This window comes from Hypanus sabinus, chromosome 21, assembly GCF_030144855.1.
Source record: "Hypanus sabinus isolate sHypSab1 chromosome 21, sHypSab1.hap1, whole genome shotgun sequence".
NCBI classification, from domain to species: domain Eukaryota; kingdom Metazoa; phylum Chordata; class Chondrichthyes; order Myliobatiformes; family Dasyatidae; genus Hypanus; species Hypanus sabinus.
This window is the reverse complement of record NC_082726.1, coordinates 47240188-47265272: the sequence shown is the minus strand read 5'-3', so window position 1 is coordinate 47265272 and position 25085 is coordinate 47240188. Positions and strand designations below refer to the sequence as shown.

At 44.2% G+C, this 25085-nt stretch overlaps 1 protein-coding gene across 2 annotated transcripts in view; it reads right to left on the bottom strand.

The window, feature by feature from the left end:
- The window catches only part of unc5b (unc-5 netrin receptor B), a 314621-nt gene extending 290043 nt beyond the window's left edge, over positions 1-24578 (bottom strand). The window contains exon 1 of one of the 2 annotated variants that reach the window (XM_059946443.1): positions 24103-24578. In XM_059946443.1, the coding sequence (XP_059802426.1) occupies positions 24103-24175 (73 nt within the window). In that variant the 5' untranslated portion in view covers positions 24176-24578. The remainder of the gene's footprint in view (positions 1-24102) is intronic. The other variant, XM_059946444.1, reaches the window with a different exon arrangement.
- Positions 24579-25085: the final 507 nt, after the last annotated feature.

The window sequence follows — 25085 nt, the reverse complement described above, 5'->3', positions numbered from 1 at the left end:
GGCCAGCAAATCGCAAACATTTGCTGAACACAAGCAACACATGAAGATTTTCCTTTGAAATTAGCAGCTGAAAGAGCGAGAGCGGGGGCAAGATCACTGAAATGTGATATGTGCCTTTTGATGCCTGGTTTCTGTGCAGCTCGGGTTTACAAAGACAAACACTTCCCGGTGATTGCATGTGGGAAGAGAACTACTACAGTGGGATTTACTCTCTCTAAATCCATGAGGCACATTCAGCAGGAAATCAGATTTCTTTTTAGTGCATGCAAGATATTCACCGAAAAAGAAAGACTTGCATTTAGAGCACTTTTAATAACCTCTAGCCCTGAAACACCTTGACAGCCAATAAAGTACTTCAGCAAAGCTCCCACTGTAATAACAGATTCCTTGACATGAGCTCATATAGAGTCGTCTGCTTGGCTGACACCAGGTCTCTTTCACATTCAATTCGGCTTCTTTCATTGGTTCACAGTTAAGCAATATGTCACCTAGCCCTTCAGTGTTTTATTGCCAGTTTTTGTGTAGGGTGACTCTCCCGTGAAGAATCTTGGTGCCCTTTACTATGTTACAGGCATTTGCAAATGGAGGTGACTGTGACAGACTACAGACAATGCATTCAGCTGTAGAACAATGGGTAACACTTAGTGAGTTATCATCCACACGGTTTACCAGATGAATTATGTTATACAACCGGCAATCTTAATTTTTAAATTATTTTATTTAGAGATACAGCATGGCACCAGGCCCTTCCAGCCCGACAAGACAGTGCCACCCAATTAAAAATGTACGCAGAATACGACTCTGAGATTCGTCTTCTCTAGATAGGCATGAAATACAGAAAAATTTTGGAAGTTGTTGAAGGAAACCACCCCCCAACACCCGCCACCACATGAAAACTCATAGACCACAAACCCCCCCCCCAATCCTTCCTTTACACAAAAAATTAACAGATTGGCCGCCCAGAAAATGATAGCTAGGATACCAAACTCCCTCCCACGCAAAAAAACTCAGTGACAATAACATCAAGCCCCAACTTCCGCTCTTGCACACAGAAAACTAACTGATCCCCAACATAGAAAAACGGCAACAAGAACATCAGACCCCAAATCCCCAACTGCTCCCTCGCACAAAACTAACAGGTTTGACCGATTAACCTACGAACACACACGTCTTTGGAATGTGCGAGGAAACCACCCGGAGTAAACCCATGCAGTCATGTACAATGTACAAACTCCTGAACCCGGGTCGCTGGCACAGCAATAACAGTACGCTAACCACTATGCTACCATGCCGTAAACTAGAGAGTTTGTTAACTTCAAAACTAGAGAACTTAGAGAACTTCAATTCTGGGCTGAAAACATTGATGCAATCATGAAAAAGGAATGGCAGTGGGTCAAGGTCAATAAGAATTTGAGGACAGTTGGTATGTCATCAAAGACTCTTCTTCCTGGTTACATCACAGCCTCGTATGGAGCCTCCGTACAATTACAAGAGGCTCCAGAGGATTACAGACGCAGCCAGTTCCATCACGGACACAAATCCTCCCCCAGTTTAGGATCTTCAGGGGGCGGTACCTCAGGAAGGCAGCGCTCATCACTAAGGACTCTCACCATCAGGAACATGCCCTCTTCTCATTCCGATCTTGAGAGAGGAGGTACAGGAGCTTGAAGACTCACAAACAACAATTCAAGAACTGCTTCTTCCCTTCCACTCTCATATATCTGAATGGTCTTTGAACCCATGAACACCTTTATTCTTTTTTTTACCTCATTTTGTTTGTAATTTGTCTTTGTATTGTACTCATTATGTGTCGTATGACATAGACGATCACGGTCTTTCCATGAGCTTGATTGTTCTTGGCAAATGTTTCTACAGAAGTGGTCTTCTATTGCCTTCTTCTGGGCAGTGTCTTTGCAAGATGGGTGACCCCAGCCATTGTCTGTCTGCTATTAGTGGTCACATAATAATGACTTGTGATATGCACCAGTTGCTCATACGACCATCCATCACCTGCTCCCATGGCCTCTCCTGACTCTGATCAGGGGGTTAAGCAGGTGTTACACCTTGCCTAAGTGTGACCTGCAGGCTAGCAGAGGGAAGAAGTGCCTTACTCTTCCTTTGGTAGAGATGTATCTCCACGCTGCCACCCATATTTATCCCTCAACTGGCATTAGGGACAGAGTGGGCAGATTTTCAGCCAATGGCAACATGAGATGTTAGTGTTCAAATCTCTGCACAGAAATAGTCAACATACAGAGGGGAACAACTGAATTAGTTTAAGACTGAACTGAGTATAGCCACTCTAAGGATCGGACTTTCAGGATGAAAGAGGGCATAGAACTCTCCCTCATAAGGTATCCCATGTCTCTGTGAACCCAATTGACCAAGAGTGAGTCTTAAAGGAATTATCAGGTGACCAGATGTGCAGCTATCTGGACCATGGCGAGTCAAATGGTCTTTCACAGTAACTTGAGAGAAATTTCAGTGCCTCACCTGAAGAGTGACTAGGATATCCAGGAAGGCACTATCCTTGAGATCACATAAATATTACGAGTGGAGTTAGAGTACGGAGTGAGTCAGAGAGTACTGGCCAATGCAAGAAGATGTGGAGAAGGAACCGGGGTGCAACGGTAGCATAGTGGTTAGCCTGACGGTTTACAGCTCAGCGGTTTTTGGAGTATGGAGTTCAATTCTGGTGTCCTCTCTAAGGAATTTTTACGTTCTCTCCATGACTGTGTGGGTTTCCTCTCACAGTCTGAAGAGGTACTAGTAGGTTGATTGGTCATTGTAATTATCCTTTGATTAGGGTAGGGTTAAATAGCCAGGTTGCCGGACAACATAGCTTGTTGGGTCAGATGGGCCTATTCCACATGGTATCTCTAAATACATAAGCAAGCTAAATTGAGATGCAAATTTTCACTGCTTTTGCTAGTTCTTTCAGTGTGCAATTCTCTCTAATGAAGCACTTAAGTCACTGCTGAGATGGAAACATGTTACATTATCATCTTGTGCATAATAACCGCAGGTCCTTCATCTCGACTTAAATGCGAATGGAAAAAGAAAGCTTCAATGTGAGTTTGTATGAAGGACATTTCATATCACCCTGAGCTTGGATTCAGCTGCTAAACCTTTTCTTTAACTCTGTAAAACTAATGAGAATAATCTGTTATCAGCTCCTGACTTAGAAATGCAGAGACGTGGCAATTCTCAACATTACCACCCAGCCTCTCATAGTCTGGTGAGTGGTTGGAAAATCTTCAATGGGTTCCTTTCTGCACCTGTTTAATTAAATGTCATTTTGCAACAAAACATTAATCCATGTTGTTGTTCTGCTTTCCAGCAATGCCCGTGCGATAGAGACCAGTAAAGACCAGGAAACTCTCATCAAATTGTTCACTAGCTTAACGAGCAAATAAGAATGAATCCCATCCCATCAGTTCACTCTTTTACATACTGGTACAGATGTCCAGGCAAGTACGGAGAGTGTCATAGAATCAAAGAACATGACAGAACACTGGTGATTAGATAACCTCTGTTTCTACTCCAACCCAATCTTAATTTAAAAAAAAACAGCTTTCCCCATCACATCACTGATAATGTAATAATTATGATAAGTAACAGGGGGTTGTGCCTCCTCCACCAAAGCTGGAAGACCATTGGTCCCATTTTACAAGCAGATGTTCATATATTGTAAATGGCTATGACTGCTGGTGCACAGAGAGCTCCTTTCAGTTTATACTCCATGCCCACTTTAATTGGTACACCAGTGCACCTGCTCATTAATGCAAATATCAAACCACCCAATCATGTGGCAGCAACTCAAAGCGTAAAAGCATGCAGACATGGTCACGAGGTTCAGCTGCAGTTCAGACCGAACATTAGAATGGAGAAGAAATGTGATCTATGTGACGATGACCGTGGAATGAATGTTGGTATCAGACGGTGGGGTGGTTTGAGTATCTCCGAAACTGATGGCCTCCTGGGATTTTCAGGCACAGTAGTCTCTAGAGTTTATAGAGAATGGTTCACGAAAGGAAACACATCCAGTGAGAGGCAGTTCTGTTGGTAAAAATGCCTTGTTAATGAGAGGCTGGAGAATGGCCAGACTGATTCAAGCTGACAGGAAGGTGACAGTAACTCAAATTACTGTGCATTACAACAGTGGTGTGCAGAAGAGCACCTCTGAATGCACAACACGTCGAAACTTGAAGAGGATGAGCTACAACAGAGGACTATGAGCAGCTCAGTGCTTTATTAGGTACAGGAAGGTTATCTCGGTCACTGGTGCATGCTATGTCAGCCATGGGGCTTCCTAACCTCAACGTTCCCCGTTCCCATGGAAACTACAATTTCTCCTAATAAAACCAGGGTCTTTTCCACAGATTAATTGAAGGAGAGTTCCAATCAAAAATTCTGTGCATAAACTGAGCAATGTGGCCACTGGCATTGATTGTGAGAGGAATTATTGAATCATCACTGCGCCCTCAGATTTGGCTTCCATAATTAAATAATAGAGGTGGCTTTGGAGAGAACCACAGATTCACAGGGCCTAAACCAAAGTCTAAGGATTGCATTTGAAATCTAAACAAACCACTTTTTGCTCCCAAAAAAAGAACGGAAGGCTGAGAGGTGGCCTGGCAAAAACTTTAAAACTTACAATGTGGTTTGACATACTGAATGCCGAATTGTTACTGGAGACGAAAGAATACAAAGCCAATAGCCATAAGGGCAACATATTTAGTCACAAAATGGGAAATTCAGTAATTTTCTTATCAGCCGGACAACAAAGGCAGATACAGTATGAGGGTAAGCTGGATAAAGAATGAAATAGAAGAATATAGTAACGAGAGAGATAGGAAAAAGAGGACAGGCAGCTGGCAGAGTTGAATAAGCTTTAAATTTTAAATACCTTCTCACCACTGACATTGGCTCAGTGCCCTCTGCCTTGTGTTATCTTGAGACTATGGCTGAAGCTGCATTTCCATCTCTATATTATTTGGTGAAATAATTTAAATTTACCAAATTATAAGTCTAAAGGGTGCTGTTTTCTCTAATTGAGATGCTTGCCTTGCCTCAGTGGATGGCGAGCACACCAAGGCCATAAATTCAAGACCCTAAACCAAAGACCTGAGCACAGTAATCCATGCGGATACTTTAGATCGTCTGGAGGGACTGCTATGGTGCTGATGGCGGTGCAGTCCTTCGGAAGAAATCAAGGCCTCTCGGGCGACTGCAAAGCATCTCGGCATTGTTTTGAAGAACTGCAGACATTTCTCTGCCAATCATATTTATCAGTTTGAATCAGAATCAGATTTAGTATCACCGACATATGTCATAAAAATTATTGTTTCGCGGCAGCAATTCAGTGCAATAGCTAGAAATGATTACTGTATGTTTTAAAGTGAGGTAGAATCCATGGGGAAGAAGCAGTTCTTTAAAGTTGAGTATGTGTCTTCAGGCTCCTGTACTTCCTCCCTGATGGTAGTAGTGAAAAGTAATGCACGTCCTGGATGGCGAGGGTCTGTAATGTTGGAGGCATTGCCTTATCTATTACTAAATGTACCTGGCATACAGCAGTTTGTGGAATCTTTCCGTGCATAAAGTGGTTGCTGCATTAAACTCTGTTTTAACAATGAATGCACTTCAAAAGTACCTAATTGGCTGAGAACATCCTGAAAGGTACTGGATAAAAGCAAGTCTTGATCTTCCAGAATTCGAATCAGTCAGGGTTATCACCACTCATGAAGTTTTATTACTTTGTGGCAACAGTAAAGTTCAATACATAAAATAATTATTATAATTTACCAAGAGAAATATATAGAAAGCAGCGCAAAAGGGTGTAAAATAGAGAGGTAATGTTCATGGGTTCATGGACCGTTCAGAATTCTGATGGCAGAGACGAAGAAGCTGCTTCTGAAGTGTTGAGTGAGTGTCGTCAGGATCCTGTACCACCTCTCTGGTGGTAGTAATGTCAAGATGGCATGTTTGAGGTGGTGAAGGTCCTTAACAACAGAGGCTGCTCTTTTGAGACATCGCCTTTTCAAGATGGTAGGGAGGCTTATGCTCGTGAAGGAGTTGCAACACCGTGCAGCCTTTTTTGATCCTGCGTGTTGAAGCCCCTGTACTAAGAACCAATAATTTAATTTGTGCTTCTACAGTCAGCACTGAGCACACTCCTAATACCATTTTCCACCCAATGGTGGATCACTGCCGTTTCCGAAGGACAATTCCCCGGTAGAACAGACATCAGGAAGAGCAAATCTGTAAAATCGCCCTGGGAATTCCTCCCCCACTGTTCCATGTGAACTAATCACTGAGTGTTAGCCAACGCTTGCAGTGTGTACCAATCACAAGATCTAACCGTTTAATGAGTCAGAGCTTCCAAGAGGCTTTGTATGACTGGCTTGAACCATGTTGCTCTCATGCATGTTTTCAAGAATCTTATGTGATTTACTCCTTTGATTTTTTTTACACTTAGACATTACGCTCATAAGAACAAAACTATACATAACTGTGAGTTGGCAAACCCTGAACTTGCCAGCAAATTAAATAAGAACATTAGGGTGAAGCACATGGGATTTGACATAATGTGCAGCATTTAACATGTACACTTTGTGAAAAGGGCAGCTTGTTATTGTTTCTCTCAGGCCATTAGATCAATTATCCAATCCCTTTGTCCATCGACCCCTCCTCTGCAATTACCAGAGCGTTTTGATGATAAATCTCTCCGCCCTACTCTCACAATGGGCTGGATGAGCACAAAGCAATCTCTGTTCGTTCAGAGGAGAGGGCTGACAGGAGGAATGCGGGGGGGGGGGGGGGGGGGGGAGAATAGCATAAGGAGACGCCAAAGATAAAAAGTAATCAAGGGTGCATGAGAAAAATGAACTGTTCCTGACCACAAAGAAACATGAAGGTTGTTGGATGGAGGGTGAAAATCATGAGCAAAAGTGGGAACATGAATTACTCTTCAGCCATCAGGCTCCTAAAGCAGAGTAAAAATCTTCACTCAACACTGAACTGATTCCGCAACCTAAGGGTTCACTTTCAAGGAATCTATAAGTCATATTCTCAGTATAATTTATCTATTTATTGATTCATTATTGTTATTTGTAATATCAGAATCAGAATTAATAATACCAGAATGTGTTATGAAATTTATTGCCTTTGCTTCATCAGTACAACACAATACAGAATGAAAGAGGAAAGATGAACCACACTAAAAAAATACACATATACACACACACATTAAACAGTTAAATCAATTAAGTAGTGGAAAAAGCGAAAAAAGGTAGTGAGAGAGGGTTATATACACAAGATGCTGGTGGAACGCAGCAGGCCAGGCAGCATCTATAGGAAGACGCACAGTCGACGTTCGAGCCGAGACCCTTCGGCAGGACACGTAGGGTTCATGGGTTCAATGTCCATTCAGAAATCAGATGGCAGAGGGGAAGAAACTGTTCCTGAATCATTGGGTGTGTGCCTTCAGGCTTCTGTACCTCTTCCCTGATGATAGCAATGAGAACAGGGCATGTCCTTAATGTTGAATGCCTCCTTTTTGAGGCACTGCTCCTTGAAGATGTTCTGTATACTACAGAGGCTAGTGCCCATGATGGAGCTGACTAAGTTTAAACTCTCTGCAGCTTACTTTGATCCTTTTTGTATTTGCAGTTTGCCTTCTTCTGCACGGTGATTGTCAGTTTTTGTTTGTGTGTAGTTCTTCATTGATTTTGTTGTATTTCTTTGTTCTACTGAAAATGCCCGCAAGAAAATGAATCTCAGACTAGTATATGATGACAAATACGTACTCTGTAAACAGAAAAGCTCACCAGCACCACTACTTTCTAGAGAGATGGACTATGCACATCTACACCCAAGTCATTCTACCGTTGCATCATTGCTTGGTATGGAAACTGCACTGTAGTGGACAGGAAGCCTCTACGATGGGTAGTCAAAACAGTCCAATACATTACCAGCACCAGCCTATCCACCACCAAGGACATACACACAAAAAGGTGCCAGAAAGGGTCCCACCCACACTGCTCTTGGACTGTTTGTCCCACTCCCATCAGGAAGGAGAATATGTAGCATCCACACCAAGATGATCAGATTCAAAACAGTTTCTTTCTCCGAGCAGTGAGGTTGATTCAGCAAGATGGAACACGCGATGTTTTGCAGACAACTCACAAAACTACTAGGTACACTAGTAGCTATACTTCTTCTGAACTGTGATCGCTTAAGTCTGTAGACTGTAACTTCCCCTTTAAGGATGTACTTTTGAACCCACTACATGATCTGGCAATCTCCCGTGAGACTTGGCGAACTAGACTCTTGAGAATACAGTTATGGCCAGGGCAGATATCACTGGGAGTGGACGCCTGTTGGCAGAAGATAAGTCCTTCATCGGCTCCATTACTCTATGCCAATTAAAGACTTGAGCAAAATTAAAATCATCAAGGATGGGAACAGGAGAAGAGCAGGTGTTCAGCAATGTCTACTTGTGTTTGACCAGTCTCCCTCTCTTCTCGCTACTACCGTTGGGCGGTAGTTGCACGAATCTTGGGTCCCATGCCACCAGGTTCAGGAGCAACTGTTGCCCTGTAGCAATTGTGCTCCTAGGCCAGCTTCACTCACCTCAGCACTGAACAGGCTCTGCATCTGTGGACTCACTTTTAGGGACTCTGCAGTTCATGTTCCATGTGTTTTTTTTACTATTTGCGTGACCTGTACTGCTTTGTAAATTGGATATGTGGCGGTCTTGTGTGTGTATTTTTAAGAGAATTTTATTGTGTTTCTTTCTTCCCGTGAACCAACCACTCCACACCCTCCACCACCACTTTATCATTTCCTTCTGTAGCCACTCCTGTACCTAGCGTCAATCTATGCATATAAGGTATAGTACATATAAATATTTACATGTATTTTGTGTTTTTTTGTCATTGCGTTCTTTATTTTATTGTGTATTTTATGTTGTGTTGGATCTGTAGTAACAATTATTTCATTCTCCTTTACATTTGTGTACTGGAAAGGACATTAAGTAATCATGAACCCTTATAATAAAATTTTCTTTGAAATTTCAACTTTGAATTTAGAATAACTTGTTAACTTAATGTAAAAATGAGAAAGATGCTTTCTACATATGTTACTTAAAGTACATTCACTGGGCATGTAATTCGCCTTTATGCACACTGATTTATTAATGAGTCTGAGATGAAAGGAAGTTTACATTGCTATGGTGCCTTTCGTGCCACTCTCCCTGCCTCCCTCAGACCTCCCCACCCACGCCACCTAAATGCATTTGTTTTAAGGTCAACTGAAGTATGATCAATTGCTGTAGGAAGTAAGGTAACTTAGGTCCAGCAGATAGAAAATGAGAGCATGAGGAGGTAATTTGCTTTGATGATGTTGGCTAAATGTTGAACAGACAATGGGAATAATTCATATTCTCTTTAATTTGTTTAGAGATTCAGTATGGTAACAGTCCCTTCTGGCCCAATGAGACCAATTAACCTATTAACTCAGAAGTCTTTGAAATGTGGGAGGAAACCACAGCACCTGGAGGAAACACATGCAGTTGCAAGGAGAACGGACAGTGGTGTGACTTGAACAGCCGCTGGAATAGTATTATGTTAACTGCTACACTTTCACTCCTTTGTAGTGACGTCAAGTCCACCCGAGAGAGTGAAGCTACTGAATGTCTCATTTAATAGGTGCTACCTCTGATAATGCTGCAATCCCTTCAGAGCTTCAGAGAGTCACCTGCTTTTGAAAACACACCTTTTTCCCCAAGCAAACTTCCCCTCATACCAATGCTTTGCCTTTGAAAGTTTGCCAACAGTACAAGGCTGACTCTCACACCTCAGCTAAGCACCAGGTGTTGCTACGGGAACAGGTAGTCCACAAGGGCTTACCGACAAGCAATCAACAGGCACTAACATCTTCGCAGGAAACCTCCGATACTAATCCATCCCCAGCTCCGAAGAAAACTTTGTGTGAAATTTACATCTTAACAATAAAGTCCTCCAACACACATTGTCTCCCTCCACCACCATGCCCCTCCCATGAACGGAGCCTTTCTGCCTGCTTGTGTACCCTGGTTTCCCTTAGGTGCATCCACATTGTCCATCTCAGCTGAACATTTGAAGGGAACTCAATGGTCTCACCACCCCCTGCCTAGCACAGGAGCCTCTGATGATGTCTCCATTGATTATATAACTTGCCATTTTGCACCTTGGCCCCAGCTTTGACTTCTCCCAATAACCAAAGCACTGTTTCTGCAGCAATCAAACAAATCAAACATTATAAAGGCATTTAATCTATCGACTTTATTCTGCTCTTTGCTGGGGATGAATATCCCAGTTGGCTAACAGTTTCCTGATGGTAATAACCTCGCAGTTCTGCAATCAGTATTATAAGTCTTCCTCTCATTTTCTCCAGTGCTGCAATACCTTTTTACATTGAAGCACTGCACCACTTATTGTGGTGGGTTTTATAGATCCTGCAGCTAAAGTCAAGGAGATGATTTTGTGGGTCTGTCCTATCAAGGCAGCATTTCATTGGACCTCTGAAAGGTGGAGCAAACGCGGGAGACCAAAGACAACTTGATGCAGAGCAGTAGAGGCAGAAATGAAAACTCTGAACCACACCTGGGGCACAATAGAGAAGATGGCCAAGGACAGAGATAGAGGACCTTCATTGCTGCCCTAAGTGGCTGTGGTGGAACAGGCAGTAACTGACTCACTACCTAGTTGGTTAACAACCTTAAACAATCATACACACACTCACAAACACCAACTTGTATTAATTTCTGTTTCAGAAAAGTCATCAAAGGTTACGGGGAGAAGGCAGGAGAATGGCAGTGAGAGGGATAATAAATCAGCCATGACAAAATGGCAGAGCAGACTTCATGCTTAATTCTGCTCTTATGACCTATGGGCCTATGGTCTTATAACAGGCAGTACCTATTACTCATTGCACCTGCAAGTCCTGCAAGATGTTCTTCATTCCTATCCACCTAGACTTCTTCTCCCTTGGTTCACTTCTACTATCCCCTCTCCCTCAGCCACCTGTCCATTAACCCCACTTCTCTTCATTGGGTTCCATCTATCACCTACCGGGCCTCTGTCTCACCACTCCCTCTCACTTCTATACCCTGTCCATTCACCTCTGCACTCTCAGTCCTGATTCAGGATCTCGATATGAAATGTCGACTTTCTTTCCAAATGGGACAGTAGGTGGGGAGAAGGTGTTTGACTGCCAGCTTCATTCAGACCTATTCATGGAGGTTCATAATGTAACACGACCATTGAATCACTTCACCTTCTGTTTACTAATCTAATTCATGGAAGCACAGTTTTCCTGTGGCCAATTAGAAGCAGAATGGATTAGTTTTCAGACAAATAGACTGACTACGATTGTCTGTCAATTTTAACTAATGCTACAGGACTACAGTTTTTTTTCTCTCTCATAGTTTGCTTGCTATAGTTTCTCGATTAATCCTCCTCTACTTTGGTAGGTTCGAACATACACAATGTATCTTAAATTTCCATTTGTATGTCATTTCAACTCCCCTTCCCATCCCCACACTGACCTGCCTGCTCTCAGCCTTTCCTGCCGTCACAGAGAAACGACATACAAAGTGAAAAAAACACATCATAGGCCACTTGAGTAACCTGCAACGCAGCGGTATGAGAATTGAGAAAGTCCACGTCAAAGTAAAATTTATTTTCAAAGTATGTTTATGTTATTATATAATACCTTGAGGTTTATCTTCTTTTGGGCATTTACGGAAAAAATAAATACAACAGAATTTATGAAAAACTATACATAAACAAAGACTGACAATCAATGTGAAAAAGACAAGTTATACAAGAAAAAGTCAAACATGATTTGTAAAGAGTCCTTGAACATGAGAATGTAGGTTGTAAAATTAGTTCAAAGTTGAGGTGAGTGGAATTACCCATGCAAGTTCAGGAGCCGGATGGTTATAGGGTAATAACTGTTCCTGAACTGGTAGTTGGCAACGTCAGGCTTCTGTACTGCCTGATAGTTAGAGTGAGAAGTAAGCCTGGTTTGGACAGCAGGGGGCGGGGGTGGGGGGCGGTGGTCACTGAGTTTTCCAGTTTCAGGAAACCAATCCCCTGTTTTCCCTTCCCATTCCCAACAGTCCACCCTAGTTCTTTGTCCTATTGATCACCTTTTCCATCTCCCCCGGCCAACTCAGTTACCCACCCCCAGAGTTCCATCTGCCCATCACCCATTTACCTAGGCCTCTGGGCTTCTCCCTTGGTTCACATTTACTATCCCCTCCCCACTGCCCTCCTGTCTATCATCCCCACCCCTTCTCAACAGGTTCAACCTATCACCTACCGGCCTCTGTGTCACCATTCCCTCTCACTGCCCATTCTCCTCTGCACACTCAGTCCTGATTCAGGACCTTGATCTGAAACGTCGATCGTCCCATCACCTCTAAAGATGCTGCTCTGCATGGATGTAGCACCTTTTATAATCCCAGGGCTTCCCAAAAGTGCTTAACAGCCAATACATCAATTTTAAAGTCCAGTTGCTGTGAGAAACACAGCAGTCAACTTGCAAACAGCCATAAAGAGCAACCTTCACTGAAGAGTATTGGCCAGAGAAAAGCTCTCATTTATTTTAAACACAAGAAAGTCTGCAGATGCTGGAAGTCGAAAGCACCATAAAATGCTGAAAGAACTCAGCAGGTCAGGCAACATCTATGGAAGTTAATAGACCATCCCTATTTTGGGCCAAGACCCTTCTCCAGGACTGGAAGGGGAGAAATCAGAGTAAGAAGATAGGTGAGGGAAGGGAGGAAGAAGTATTTAAATCTGAGATGATAGAGGGTGCTTCAATTAACAGCTCATACAGATGCTGGCATCTTGCACACTACTACACTTGCTCAGCAAATGCACCACAGTTTCACCCTGGATTTCACAACAAATTGGGACTGAAACAACCTTCTAACCTGCTAGCAGAACAAAAGGAAAGAGCACCAGGACAACAAAACAATTTGTGGGTTGCAATTGGTAGCAGGGGCAAGGTGTAACTGTGGATTGCTGAAGTAAACTGAGGGCTCCAACAAAATTCTGACATAATCGAGACTGCCAGCTTCCACACATGGAACAAGGACTGCCAATAACAACTCACACATTGGAGTCAAAGCATAATTTTGTATTCAGTCCATCATTATCTAGTGGTCTTTGTTACAACAAGAAAACATACTCGCAAGCTCAAGAGTATCTTGTTAAATGCATGGGAAAAACTTATCTAAGAAATGATGTGCTGACATTGGACAGGGTTCAGAGGAGGCTGACAAGAATAAATCCAGGAATGAAAGGGTTACCATATGAAGGTTTGATGGTCTGAGCCGGTACTCACTGGAATTCAAAAGAATGAGGGTGGCTCTCATTGAAATCTGTCAAATGCTGAAAGGCCTTGACAGAGTGGATGTGGAGAGGATGTTTCCTGGGGTGGGGGAGTCTAGGACCAAAGAACGCAGCCTCAGAGTAGAAGGACGTCCATTTAGAACGGAGATGAGGTGAAATTTCTTGAGCCAGAGAGTGATGATTCTGTGGAATTAATTAGCACATGTGAGTGACTGTGGAGGCCAAGTTGGCAGAGGTTGATAGATTCTTGATTAGTTAGGGCATGAAAGGTTACTGGGACAAAGCAGAAGATTGGGGCTGAGAGGGAAATGGATCAGCCATGATGAAATGGCAGAGCAGACTCAATGGGCCAAATAGCCTAACTCCGCTCCTATATTTTATGGTCTAACATTTATGCAGGGATGCAATGAAAAAAATCTTGCACAGCATCATATAAGCAGCATTTATGAGATAAACCTAAACATAAATTATTCACAATTTTTACAAGAAAGAACACAATTAGAACAAAAAAGTCCATTTTAGTTCAAAGTGGTCACAGTGTTGTTAAACTACAGCGATTAAAAGCTGTACCAGTTGGTTCAAGAACTGAATGGTTGAAGGGAAGCAGCTGTTCTTGAACCTGGTGGTGTGGGACTTCTGGATTTTATACCTCCTGCCTGAAGGTCACTGTGAGAAGATGGCACGGTCATGGTGGAAGGGAGTTTTGATGATGGGTATCACCTTCTTGAGGCAGCACCTCCTGTAAAAATGACCTATGGTGGGGTGGGATATGCCCAAGATGTATTGTGCCATTATTCTTTAAATCTCCTGCTCTCCTCCACAAACCTCTCATGAACTCAATGTGCTCACTACCCTCAAAAACAAGATTCTAAGAAACCACTACAGTAGCTTAGGGGCTTTTACTGTTCAGGTCGTGGAAGTTCAGAGATCAGTCGCCGCTTCCATCTGTAAGGAGTCTTTACGTCCTCCCCGTGGAATGAAGGGGTTTCCCCTGGGACGCTCCAGTTTCCTCACATAGTCCAAAGACGTACCGGTTTGTAAGCCAGTTGGTCATTGTAAGCTGACCCGTGATTAGACTGGGAGTCGCTGGGTGGCACAGTTTGAAGGGCTGGAAGAGTCTATTCCACTTCGCATCTTGATAAATGGGTTCATACGATAGATAAAGTTATTTTGTTGATTCCTGGAGTCGAGGCCAGCAGGGCTGATTCAACATCGCACAGCAATGCTTCACTCTATTTCACCAGTGTGAAATATAGTCTGAGATTCCTGTGCATATGTGGGACAGAATTCCATTGTGTAATGGAAAATCTCAGAGAGAGAGAGTTAATCCTTGCCTCCCTTTGGAGCAGCTTAAGTTCTTCCTGACCTTAAGCTGCTGTACATATGAAAGGGGGTGGGGGTATTATCCAGCTCGTAACCCTGGTGAAGAAAAATATAACTTATGATAGGTAGTGTTAAATTCTTGTTGGTATAAATGGGTCAAATCAGTTTTTTATGAATGAACTTTGCAACTTTAATCATAAATCTAAAAATTAAAACACAATGGAATTAGTACCCATATTACTGATTAGTCTGCCCAGCACCCATTCAGGAATCAATTATTTTATTTTATTTTGATACACAGAGCAGATTAGACCCTTTGAGTCAGGCTGCCTAGCAACCCCAGGAACCCTTACACAATCACAGGTCAATTTACAATGACCAAGTCACCTACCCAGTAAGTCTTTGGACTGTGGGAGGAGACGGGGGCATCCGGGGAAAACCCATGCATTCCAAGGGGAGGATGTACAGAGACTCCTATCAGAAGACGCCAGGATTGAATTCCGAGCCCCGAGCTGTAATAGCGTTGTGCTAACCCCTATGCTGCCATGGCTCCCACTGACGGACTAATTACTGTGAGAAGTTGCTTTAGGTTGGCAGCCACCTGTAAATCTAGGCGAGTTAGAAGTTTATGGTCAGAAAACACCACGGGAAATGAATTTCTTTCCTGTATATTGTGACACGTAATGATGACATCGAAATTAAGACAATTGTATAAAAAACATTGCAGCAGATCTCCTGTTGGTTAAATTATAATATGCTTTATAAGATAAAGTAATTTGTGTATTGTCTGCAATTTTACACATGACATTGCCCACCAAGCACGTAGTATAAATTTTGAATGCTGAGTCTCACTGATGTTCCAATCTTATTACTACACAGATAGCCAAGGCCCGACAAAGGGAATTCTTTGCCCCAGGATCATCAAACGAAGGAACTCCAAGTTTAACTCCGACACCATTTTAAGTCAATTCTGACACAGGGAGGGGATTTCGTTGCTCATTGGTTGCGTGGTGAACTCTCTGTATTGTCTGGAGCTTGCCATGCAACCAATCACTGACAAGACACCTTGCCAACGTCACTATTGAGTTTCTGTAATGATATCCAATCATCTGATTGTTAAGTATATAAAGGCCAAGCATTCAGAAGACAATAGACAACAGACAATAGGTGCAGGAGTAGGCCATTTGGCCCTTTTAGCCAGCACTGTCATTCAATGTGATTATGGTTGATCATCCACAATCAATACCCCGTTCCTGCCCTCTCCCCATATCCCTTGAGTCCGCTATCTTCAAGAGCTCTATCTAACTCTTTCTTGAAAGCATCAAGAGAATTGGCCTCCACTGCCTTTTGAGGCAGAGCATTCCTCTGGGGGAAAAGTTTTTCCTCAACTCAGTTCTAAATGGCCTACCCCTTATTCTTAAACTGTGGCCTCTGGTTCTGGACTCCCCCAACATTGGGAAAATGTTTCCTGCCTCTAGCATGTCCAATCCCTTAATAATCTTATATGTTTCAATCAGATCCCCTCTCATCCTTCTAAATTCCAGTGTATACAAGTCCAGTTGCTCCGATCTTTCAACATATGACAGTCCCGCCATCCTGGGAATGAACCTCATGAACCTACGCTACACTCCCTCAATAGCAAGAATGTCCTTCCTCAAATCTGGAGACCAAAACTGAACACAATACTCCAGGTGTGGTCTCACCAGAGCCGTGTACAATTGCAGAAGGACCCCTTTGCTCCTATACTCAACTCCCCTTGCTAGCAATTAGTTTTCATACCACAAATGAATAATGCACTGATAATATTTCCTTACATGGTGATGAAATGTTTGCAAATGGGTTGCCAACAATTCAACCTACCCAGCTCTGGATATATTCCCTCCCATTTCTTCACCCCTAGAACCCAGTGGTAAAGGACTTACAACAGACATTATTCCCTGTTTGGAGAATGTGCACATTTAGTAGAGAGAGGGAGTGAATATGGAAGAAGGAATAATTCAAAGATAGAAGAAAGAAAATGGTGGGGTGTGACTGGGGGAAACAAGATAAGAAATTTCAAAACTAACTTCTACTCAACTTTTCCCTCTCTCACCTATTTCCTTGCCTGCTCATCTCCTCCCTCTGGTGGTCTTCCCTACCCCTTTCTTTTTTTCCATGGCCTTCTGTTCTGCCATATCAGACTCTCCCTTCTCCAGCTATGTATCTCTTTCACCAATCAACTTCCCAGCTCTTTACGTCATCCCTCCCCCCTCCCAGTTTCACCTAATGTTTTTCTTTCCCCTCACCCACTTTTTAAAGCTAATCCTCATCTTTCTTTCTCCAGTCCTGCCAAAGGGTCTCGGCACGAAACGTCAACTGTATTTTTTTCCATAGATGCTGCCTGGCCTGCTCCAGTTCTCCAATTCTGTTCCTCCAGCATTTTGTGTGTGTTGCTCGGATTTCTAGCATCTGCAGATTTTCTCTTGTTTGTGAATCTACTCAACCTGCAAGCTTCTGTGTTCCAATACCTGCATTCCACTAAGGAATCAGAATCAGATTGGGTTTATTCTCACTGACAAATGCTGTGAAATTTGTTGTTTTGTGTCAGCAGTACAGTCTAATATAAACTATAAATTATAAGACATAAATGTAAAAAAGTTAAGTAAGTTGTGCAAAAAATTGTGAAGTAGTGTTCATGGGTTCATTGTCCATTTAGAAATCTCACGATGGAAGAGAAGAAGCTATTCTTAAAATGTTGAGTGTATGTTTTCAGGCTTCTGTTTCTCGTCTCTAATGGTAATAATAATTGGTGGGGGGGGGGGGCGTCCTTAATAGAGGATGCTGCCCTGTTGAGGCACCACCTTTTGAAGATGCCCTTGATGGTGGGGAGGGTAGTGTCCACGACAGAACTGGCTGAGTTTCCAACCCTCTGCAGATTTTTCTGATCCTGGGGCCCTCCATGCCAGACGGTGATGCAGCTAGTTAGCACGGTCTCCACAATACATCTGTAGAACTTTGCCTGTCTCTGGTGAAGGGAAGGATATAACAGTGAGATGGGCTGTCAGCTCTCAGGCAAGATTGCAAAGGTACCGGTGCTTTCAACGTTGGACAAACCCAGATGGAATGAATAAGTCTGCAAGGAGACTGGACTCTGCCATGCTGAAAGCAAACCAGCAGGAATCTCACCCTGCCCACCTCTAGCTCAAGTTCAAAATCCTTTCATCTCTCATCACCCGGCAGCAAGAGTAATTGCCAGGAAGACCAATTCTAGGGTCAAAAGTAGAAGATACTCGCTAATTAATTCACTTGGGAATTTGGGAGAAAGCTTTCCACAAAGTGTGGTGAGAACATGAAGTGTGAAGATGGAACAGTCAAGATAATTAGCTAGATAAATGCATAAGGGAGAGGGGGAGAGGAAGACAAGATGAATAGAATAGGATTTGTGAGAGCACCAGGATAGAGCAGCTGGGCTAAATAGGTTGATGTTGGCCATGCATTATAAATACTCAAAACAGTCTCAGTAACTTTTAGAATGAACTTAAGAGAATTATCTACCTCTTTAGTAAGAAAACCATTATCTTGAAAAGGTACACACACAAACCTTTTTTAGATTAGCAAGGGAGGGCATCAAAGATTATGGGCAGAAGGTAGGAAAATGAGGTTAAGAGTAACAATAAATCAGGCATGGTGTAATCCTGATGGGCTGAATGGCCTAATTCTGCTCCTACGTTTTGTGGTTTTATGATCAAACCCAGAACAGAAATCCAAAACTGTTCTGGGATTAAGGCAAGCAAGAGAAAATCTGCAGATGCTGAAAATCCAAGGAACAGACACAAAATGGTGGAGGAACTCAACAGGCCAGACAGCATCTAGGAAAAGAGTATAGTTGACGTTTGAACCTGAAACGTCAAGTGTAGACTTTTCCTGGATGCTGCCTGGCCTGCTGAGTTCCTCCAGCATTTTGTGTGTTGATGGGATTAAGGCAGTTTAAGTACTGCAACACACTCACATGAAGTCATTGCGAATAAACTGACATTTATGATGTTAGAATTACATCAAGGCGCTTTTTGTATAAAAGTTAGAGCCTGCTGCTTTTCTAAGATTTTCCCATTAGTCTCAAAAACTATTAGAATCACCCGATATACTGATTGCACCCTGCACGACTCTGACTCTGCTTAACATCATCTCTGTGAGAATCATTCCACTTGGGACGAAGGCAATCTGTGACACTACAACAACTACCAAAATATGCAAGAATACTGCTACACTGCAGCAGTGCGAGACCAAATCAATTCTCACTTTTTCTACTTCGTCTTAGTCCTTGTCCATTCTCAGGGACAATCTCATCGAGCCCCTACACTCTTAACAAGTGGTGCTCACAGTTCTGCGCTCGTCCCGCTGTAGAGACTTGGGGCCACAGTTCAAGACTGAACCTCCCGTACAGTAACCTGGGGAGTCATCAGCCTCTGAAAAACTGTTATTTGAGCAGGAAGTTCCAATCCCTGGAAGTGGAAGATCTTTTGGCATTATTGGGATGGAGTAAAGGAGCTGTCACCATCACGTGGCAAACGTCACGTCTCAATCAGAATTTCAAAAACATAATGAACTAATCAATTCTGTTTGTGGGAGCTTGCTGAGCACAAATTGGCTCTAGTGTTCATACATTGCAACAATGACTACTCATTGGCAGTAAATTGTTTTGTGATATTTGAAAGAGATTGTAAAGGTGCTATGGAAATGTAGGTCCTTGTTTATCTTACACATTTCTGCTTGTACAAAGGCTGTAGTTCTTTCCACCAGAGAAGGTAAAGTTTGGTCTTTCTACTACCTCTAGATGTCACTATGGTGCACTATGCTGAGTAATTCACAGGAAGCCATGAAATGCCACCTAGTGGTCGACGGTCATTTACCTTTGATTTCTTAAGGGAATTTAAATCTGTTACCTTCTAAGCTGAGTTGCCAGTAATTTTTGGAGCGCATTAAAACAATTACAACCAAGTACAGTCCCGTTGCTAAAATGCTAAAAACATCCAACAATGCACAAATATCCCCAGTAAATTCAGTGCAGAATCTCAAGGCTCCAGCGTCCATGTTTACTGTCTCTGCTAATAAATACTTTATGATCAGCTAATCACAGACTGGCCCCTCCTGTTTACCATGCTAGTGTAGTGATACACAATTATACAGCCCAGCGGACTGGAGACAGTACCATTCGTCCATCCCATTAACCAATGTGCTAGGTTCTGCTGAACGCACACCCGTAGACTAGTCGGTGTGACTAAGTGGAAGAACACAAAGAAATTTCAACCCACACAAAGATTACTGATGCATCTCCCAAGGAGGAAGAAGAAATGAATAGGCAGTATCATTTAAAAAAACAGGTACACACACCAGCTTCAACCAAGCATTTCATCAAGAAGTCAACCAGTATCCAAAGATGGTATGTATTAAATTCTCTGAGTCACCATTTACCTCAATGGGACTTTGAAAGTGTGAGCTGGTTGTTCATCCATCACAAAAGAACACACAGAACTGCTCCGCCTGCCCAGAGCATGTTGCTCCAATCACCCTCCACCTAACTCGATCAGTATAGCTCCCCATCCATTTCTCCCTCCTTGCTTATTGAACTTAATCATTGGATATGTCAGCATCCTACAATTTTTTTTTGGGAATGATGCAACTATTCCTTAGAAAAAGTTTGATGCAATACTCCAAGACACAGAAAGGGAGACAGTGATACAGGGAAACTGATGATGTAGACTGTGATACAATTGACAGATCTAATTAACTTGGGGGGGGGGGCTGATTGCTATCTTTGAGACACAGGCCAATCACTGAATAGAAACACCCCTAACGCTCCCACAGACTGTGCAGATTTACATTGGGGAGAGAGGGAGAGGGGGGAGAGAGGGGGAGAGGGAGGGGGAGAGACAGAGAGAGAGAAAGATCATGGTGGCAGCAGGGAGAAGGGGATAGGATGCAGAGGTAGGGGAGCAGATAAAGAGAGTGAGAGAGAGAGAACAGTGGAAAAGAATGGGCAATGAGAAGAGAGTGACATGAGAGAACATGAGTGACATGAGAGAACATGCGAAGAGAAAGAATACAAGGGTGAACGGTGATGGCTGAGAGATAATGTAGAGATGCTGCAGGGTGGAGGACAGGAGAGGCATTAAAACATGCAGAGAGATAAGGAATTAGAAGACTGAAGCTGCCACGTGGACGTACATGAGATGTGATACTCAACAATGATAGGATATTTACAAGCAGTTTCAAATATTAAAACGTGTCAAACACTTTAAACTCAGCCCACAAAGCTCATTAAATGGCTGATGGTTACGATAGACAAACAACTTAATAAGAAGACAGAGAGTGAATCCTGATCTCTGAACAAGGATTATAAAAGCAGGAGTGGAGAAATTCTGCTCCAGAAATGTCCTTTTCCTTATTTTTCTGATTTACTTTCTACAGTTAATTAACAAGAGGAGGCCAACAAACTACTTAAGATTTAACAAGGAATGCGTGTTGATGGAAAGTATACCGTATATTATACAATGGGTTTGCGTCTCCATACACCTTCACATTCTAAAGATGATCATACCTTGCAGGATTTGGAGACCAGGTCTTTTCCCCTGCATCTAAATACCAATTATCATCGGGGCAAGACCCATGGCTTCTCATTAACTGTAAAAATGCAATAGTATCAACATATAGGCCTGGCAAAGCTTTAGAGAGCCCAAACCGCAACCAAGTCTTGAAAATCCAAGAACTTTGGATGCCAGAAACCCCAAACTAACAGAAAATGCTGGAAACACTCAGCAGGTCAGGCAGCATCAATGGAGAGAGAAGCTCTCTCATTGTACCTGGTTTGCCGTTTCCAACATTTTGGTTCCCCCCCCCCCCCCCCTTAATTCCCTAAGTTTCTGCATCATTGCGTCGAGCTAATATTGGCGTGTGTATCCGTGCACGCGGAGGGTTAAAGGCGTGAGGGGCAGTGAACGGGGTTGGGTAAAGGACGCCCAAGACGGGGTGTGTGGGAAGAGTCGGGTAGGTGGCAGAGTTGGATATGATGGAGGGGCCAGGCTACTCTGTAAACTTCTCCAGTGACATGCCCTCACTGGGGTGTGCAGGTCCACACCTTCAGAGCTTGAGCTCAGATGGAACCGTTCTTTATAATTCCTGCGCTCAGCACTCGGCGCCACCGCCGCTTCAGCACCGTGTTGTGTCCACTTGATCGTTCGCGAGGCACAACCACCCCTTTAAACTGCTGACGCTAATATTCCCACAAACTGCAGAATATATTAACCGTCTCGGTTAGGCCTTAACCAGCGCCGGGCAGAGGGCATTTCACTCTTTTGCCGTGGTTAATGTAAACTTCCAAAGATCCACGGCCGGTCTCCCGTGTTACACTAGCTCTCGGTGAAACGACGGGAGCATATAATCACAACTTTCAGAAAGATTTGATCAAAATAACAGTACAGTCGGAATGCCGGAGCAATGAAACGCGCAATACAAATCTGCCCCAGCCTTTGCTGGAACTGTCTCTCTCCCCTCTCCGCCCCGGCAACAACAGAATGCTGTACACAGAGTTGAGGCATTGCGGCGCCGCAGGAAGACGACTTGCGAGTTCACTGGGACGAGTCCTGGCGGCATTCTCACGGGAACTGAGATTTGTCCCTTCAGGCAGACTAAACCCTCCCGGATGACGCTTTCCCATTTAAGGAATCTCCACCCCGACACGACCCCAAAACTTTCCCAAAATAATAAAAAGAGCCCCGTCGTCTTTGCAAGATGACTTTCAGATATTTAATTCTACAGTGTCAATAACCCTGTAGATAACGGTTCCGTCCCACACAGAACGACTTACAGTCTTCATATAGAGCCTCTCCCAAGAAAAGGTTTGAGGTTTGGCAGGGCCGGTGTTCTGTCCCGGGTATCACCGGCAGCTCGCCCACTGGGAAACCATCCCCCACCGAAAAAAAAAGCACCGGGTAAGTGTCCCGGTCTCAACCCTCCTTTTTGACTCCAGCCGGAGCCAAGTCCCGCAGGATTCCCCTTGTTATTCCCAGACGATACTAATCCATCCTTCACCATTCCCATCCCACCTTTGGAGCCCGGCCGTGAAGGGTCTGAGTCCAATGTGTGTCGCCTGATACCACGAACCTCCCCCCCCCCCCCCGCCAGTCAAGAGAATGGGAGGTTTGTGAGGGTAGGTCGGGAGAAAGAATGGGGAAAGGGGAGGTGGGGAGGGTGTGAGAGATTGTGGACAGAAGGGAGGTAAACAGATAAAAGTGATAAATATTGGTAAGGGGAATGAAGGAAAGAGTGAAGGGGGAGTAGGGAGTGTGAGAGGGGAGTCAGGAAAGGAGGTGGAAGAAGAGATAAACGAATGCATATTAATAAGGGGAGAGAGGGAAGCAGCGAGGGACGAGCCGGCAAAGGGGTAAGGAGGAGATGGGAGGGAGTGTGGAGTGGGCTGGGGGAGGGAAGAGGTGAGAAGGAGAAAGGATGAGGGGAAGGGGAGGCGATGTGAAGAAATGGGCAAGGAGGCAGAGAGGGAGCCAGCAGGGTGAAGTTGGGAGGCAGCAGCGCGAGGTGGGTGGGTGCGGAGAGGGGAGGAAGGAGAAGGGGGATTAGAGAAAAGAATGGAAATTGATAGGAGGGGGGGAAGAGGGCTTGTGCAGGGACAGAAGGGGTGTGGGATGGAGAATGGGTGGAAGAAAGTATTGAATGGAATGTGGAGTGCATAGGGAGTGATGGCTAAAAGGGGAATGGTGGACCGAGAGTGCCACTGGAGGAAAAGGGGCAATGTGAACAGGGGGAAGAAGGGAAGTGGGAGGACAGAAGGGCAGGGAGTACAATGGAGAATAGTGGGGAAGGGGCAAAGAGAGGTGAAGGCAGTAGAGGGTGATAGATCGAAGGGCCCGGGAGGTTCCCGTGCGCCCATGAATGATGGGGAGTGGAACAAACTTGGCAAGGAGCAGCCTGCAACTCTCTGCCCTGGCATCACATCAGCGGCAGCCTCCCCGGAACAAGGCGCCCAGTCACCCCCCGCTCAGCCCTGACGGGAGCTGGAAGGGCACTCGCCAATCTCTGCTTTATTTCGGGAGGGGTGTTCCCGCGGCCCCTCTCAGCTCTTAGTGATGGAGAAAAGGTGGGAGTGGGCGTCCCCAAATGACCCACTGGGAGCATCAGACATGGGGGAGGGGGGAAGGCAGAGAGGCAACTCGGTGTCCGGGAAACTTTTGTCCCCTAACTGAGCCACTGGAGAAGTAACGCGAAGACCCAGTCACCCAGCAGCGTCTGTATTACAACGGTGAGCATGCACTCAGCGCAGCTCGCTCGCCCGCCAAACTGAGCCGAGGCGACGGCTGACAAGCCCCACACGTCCCCTTACCTGCGTGACAGAGGCCGAGGGTACAGAGAAGTAAGCGGAGAGCCGTCAGGCCGGGTGACCGGGACCGAACCATCCCCAAACCACTGCTCTCCTCTCCCGGCAGAGGCGAGTCGAGTTGTGGGAGAAGCAGAGAGAGAGAACACACACAAACACTGCTCTCTGTTTCTTCTGTCCTTGCAGTAGCTCACTCCAGGAATATTTGGAAAATAAACTTAGTACTGTAAATGTTTACAGCGACGCTGAAAAATCCCTTGATTTTTTTTTCCCAGGCGAAGAAACTGCTTGTAGATTCAGGGTTTAGCTTTCTACCAAACACTTTGCAATCCCAAGTTGTGTATGCTGATCATTTCACTCTCCAGTTAGACTGTGTGTGTGCATCTTGCAGACACACACACAAACACACGCACACACAACAGTACTCCAGCCACTTTCCCTCAAGGTGTAAGGAACAGCCGAGAGAGTTCCGCCTACAAAAAAATATATCCCCAGCAAGCTCCCCCCTCCCTCCCCCCGGGAGCAGTCGCAAAACCCGGCAGCTTCCGACACTCCGGTCCCTCCCAACTCCCTCTCCCAGGAACAGCAGTCCGATCCTCCCAGAATCCGGGCGGCGATGTTTCTGAGGAACTCAACCTATAACACAGAGAGGAGTTTAATAACCCATTTACAGAATCTGTGCAAGCTCCCCCCCCACCCCCCAGCTGTCAATGTGCAGTTTATTCTCAATTTGATTGATGGAAGTCAAGTCGACTGATAAAATAGATTGTAAACTCTTTATTATTAATAAACACGGGAAGCCTGACCTCGATTTCCCCTACAATTAATTTAAAGTAAGTAGCGCGTTGGAAATGACGTAGCCTTATGCATTGTATACTTTTAAAACGTATTACAAATACATCTCCAATTAATTTGTGAGGCAGGCTACGATTTTTTTTGGCGAATTGCTGTTAATCCCGAATCTGAAGTAAAATTGGAAATAAATACCG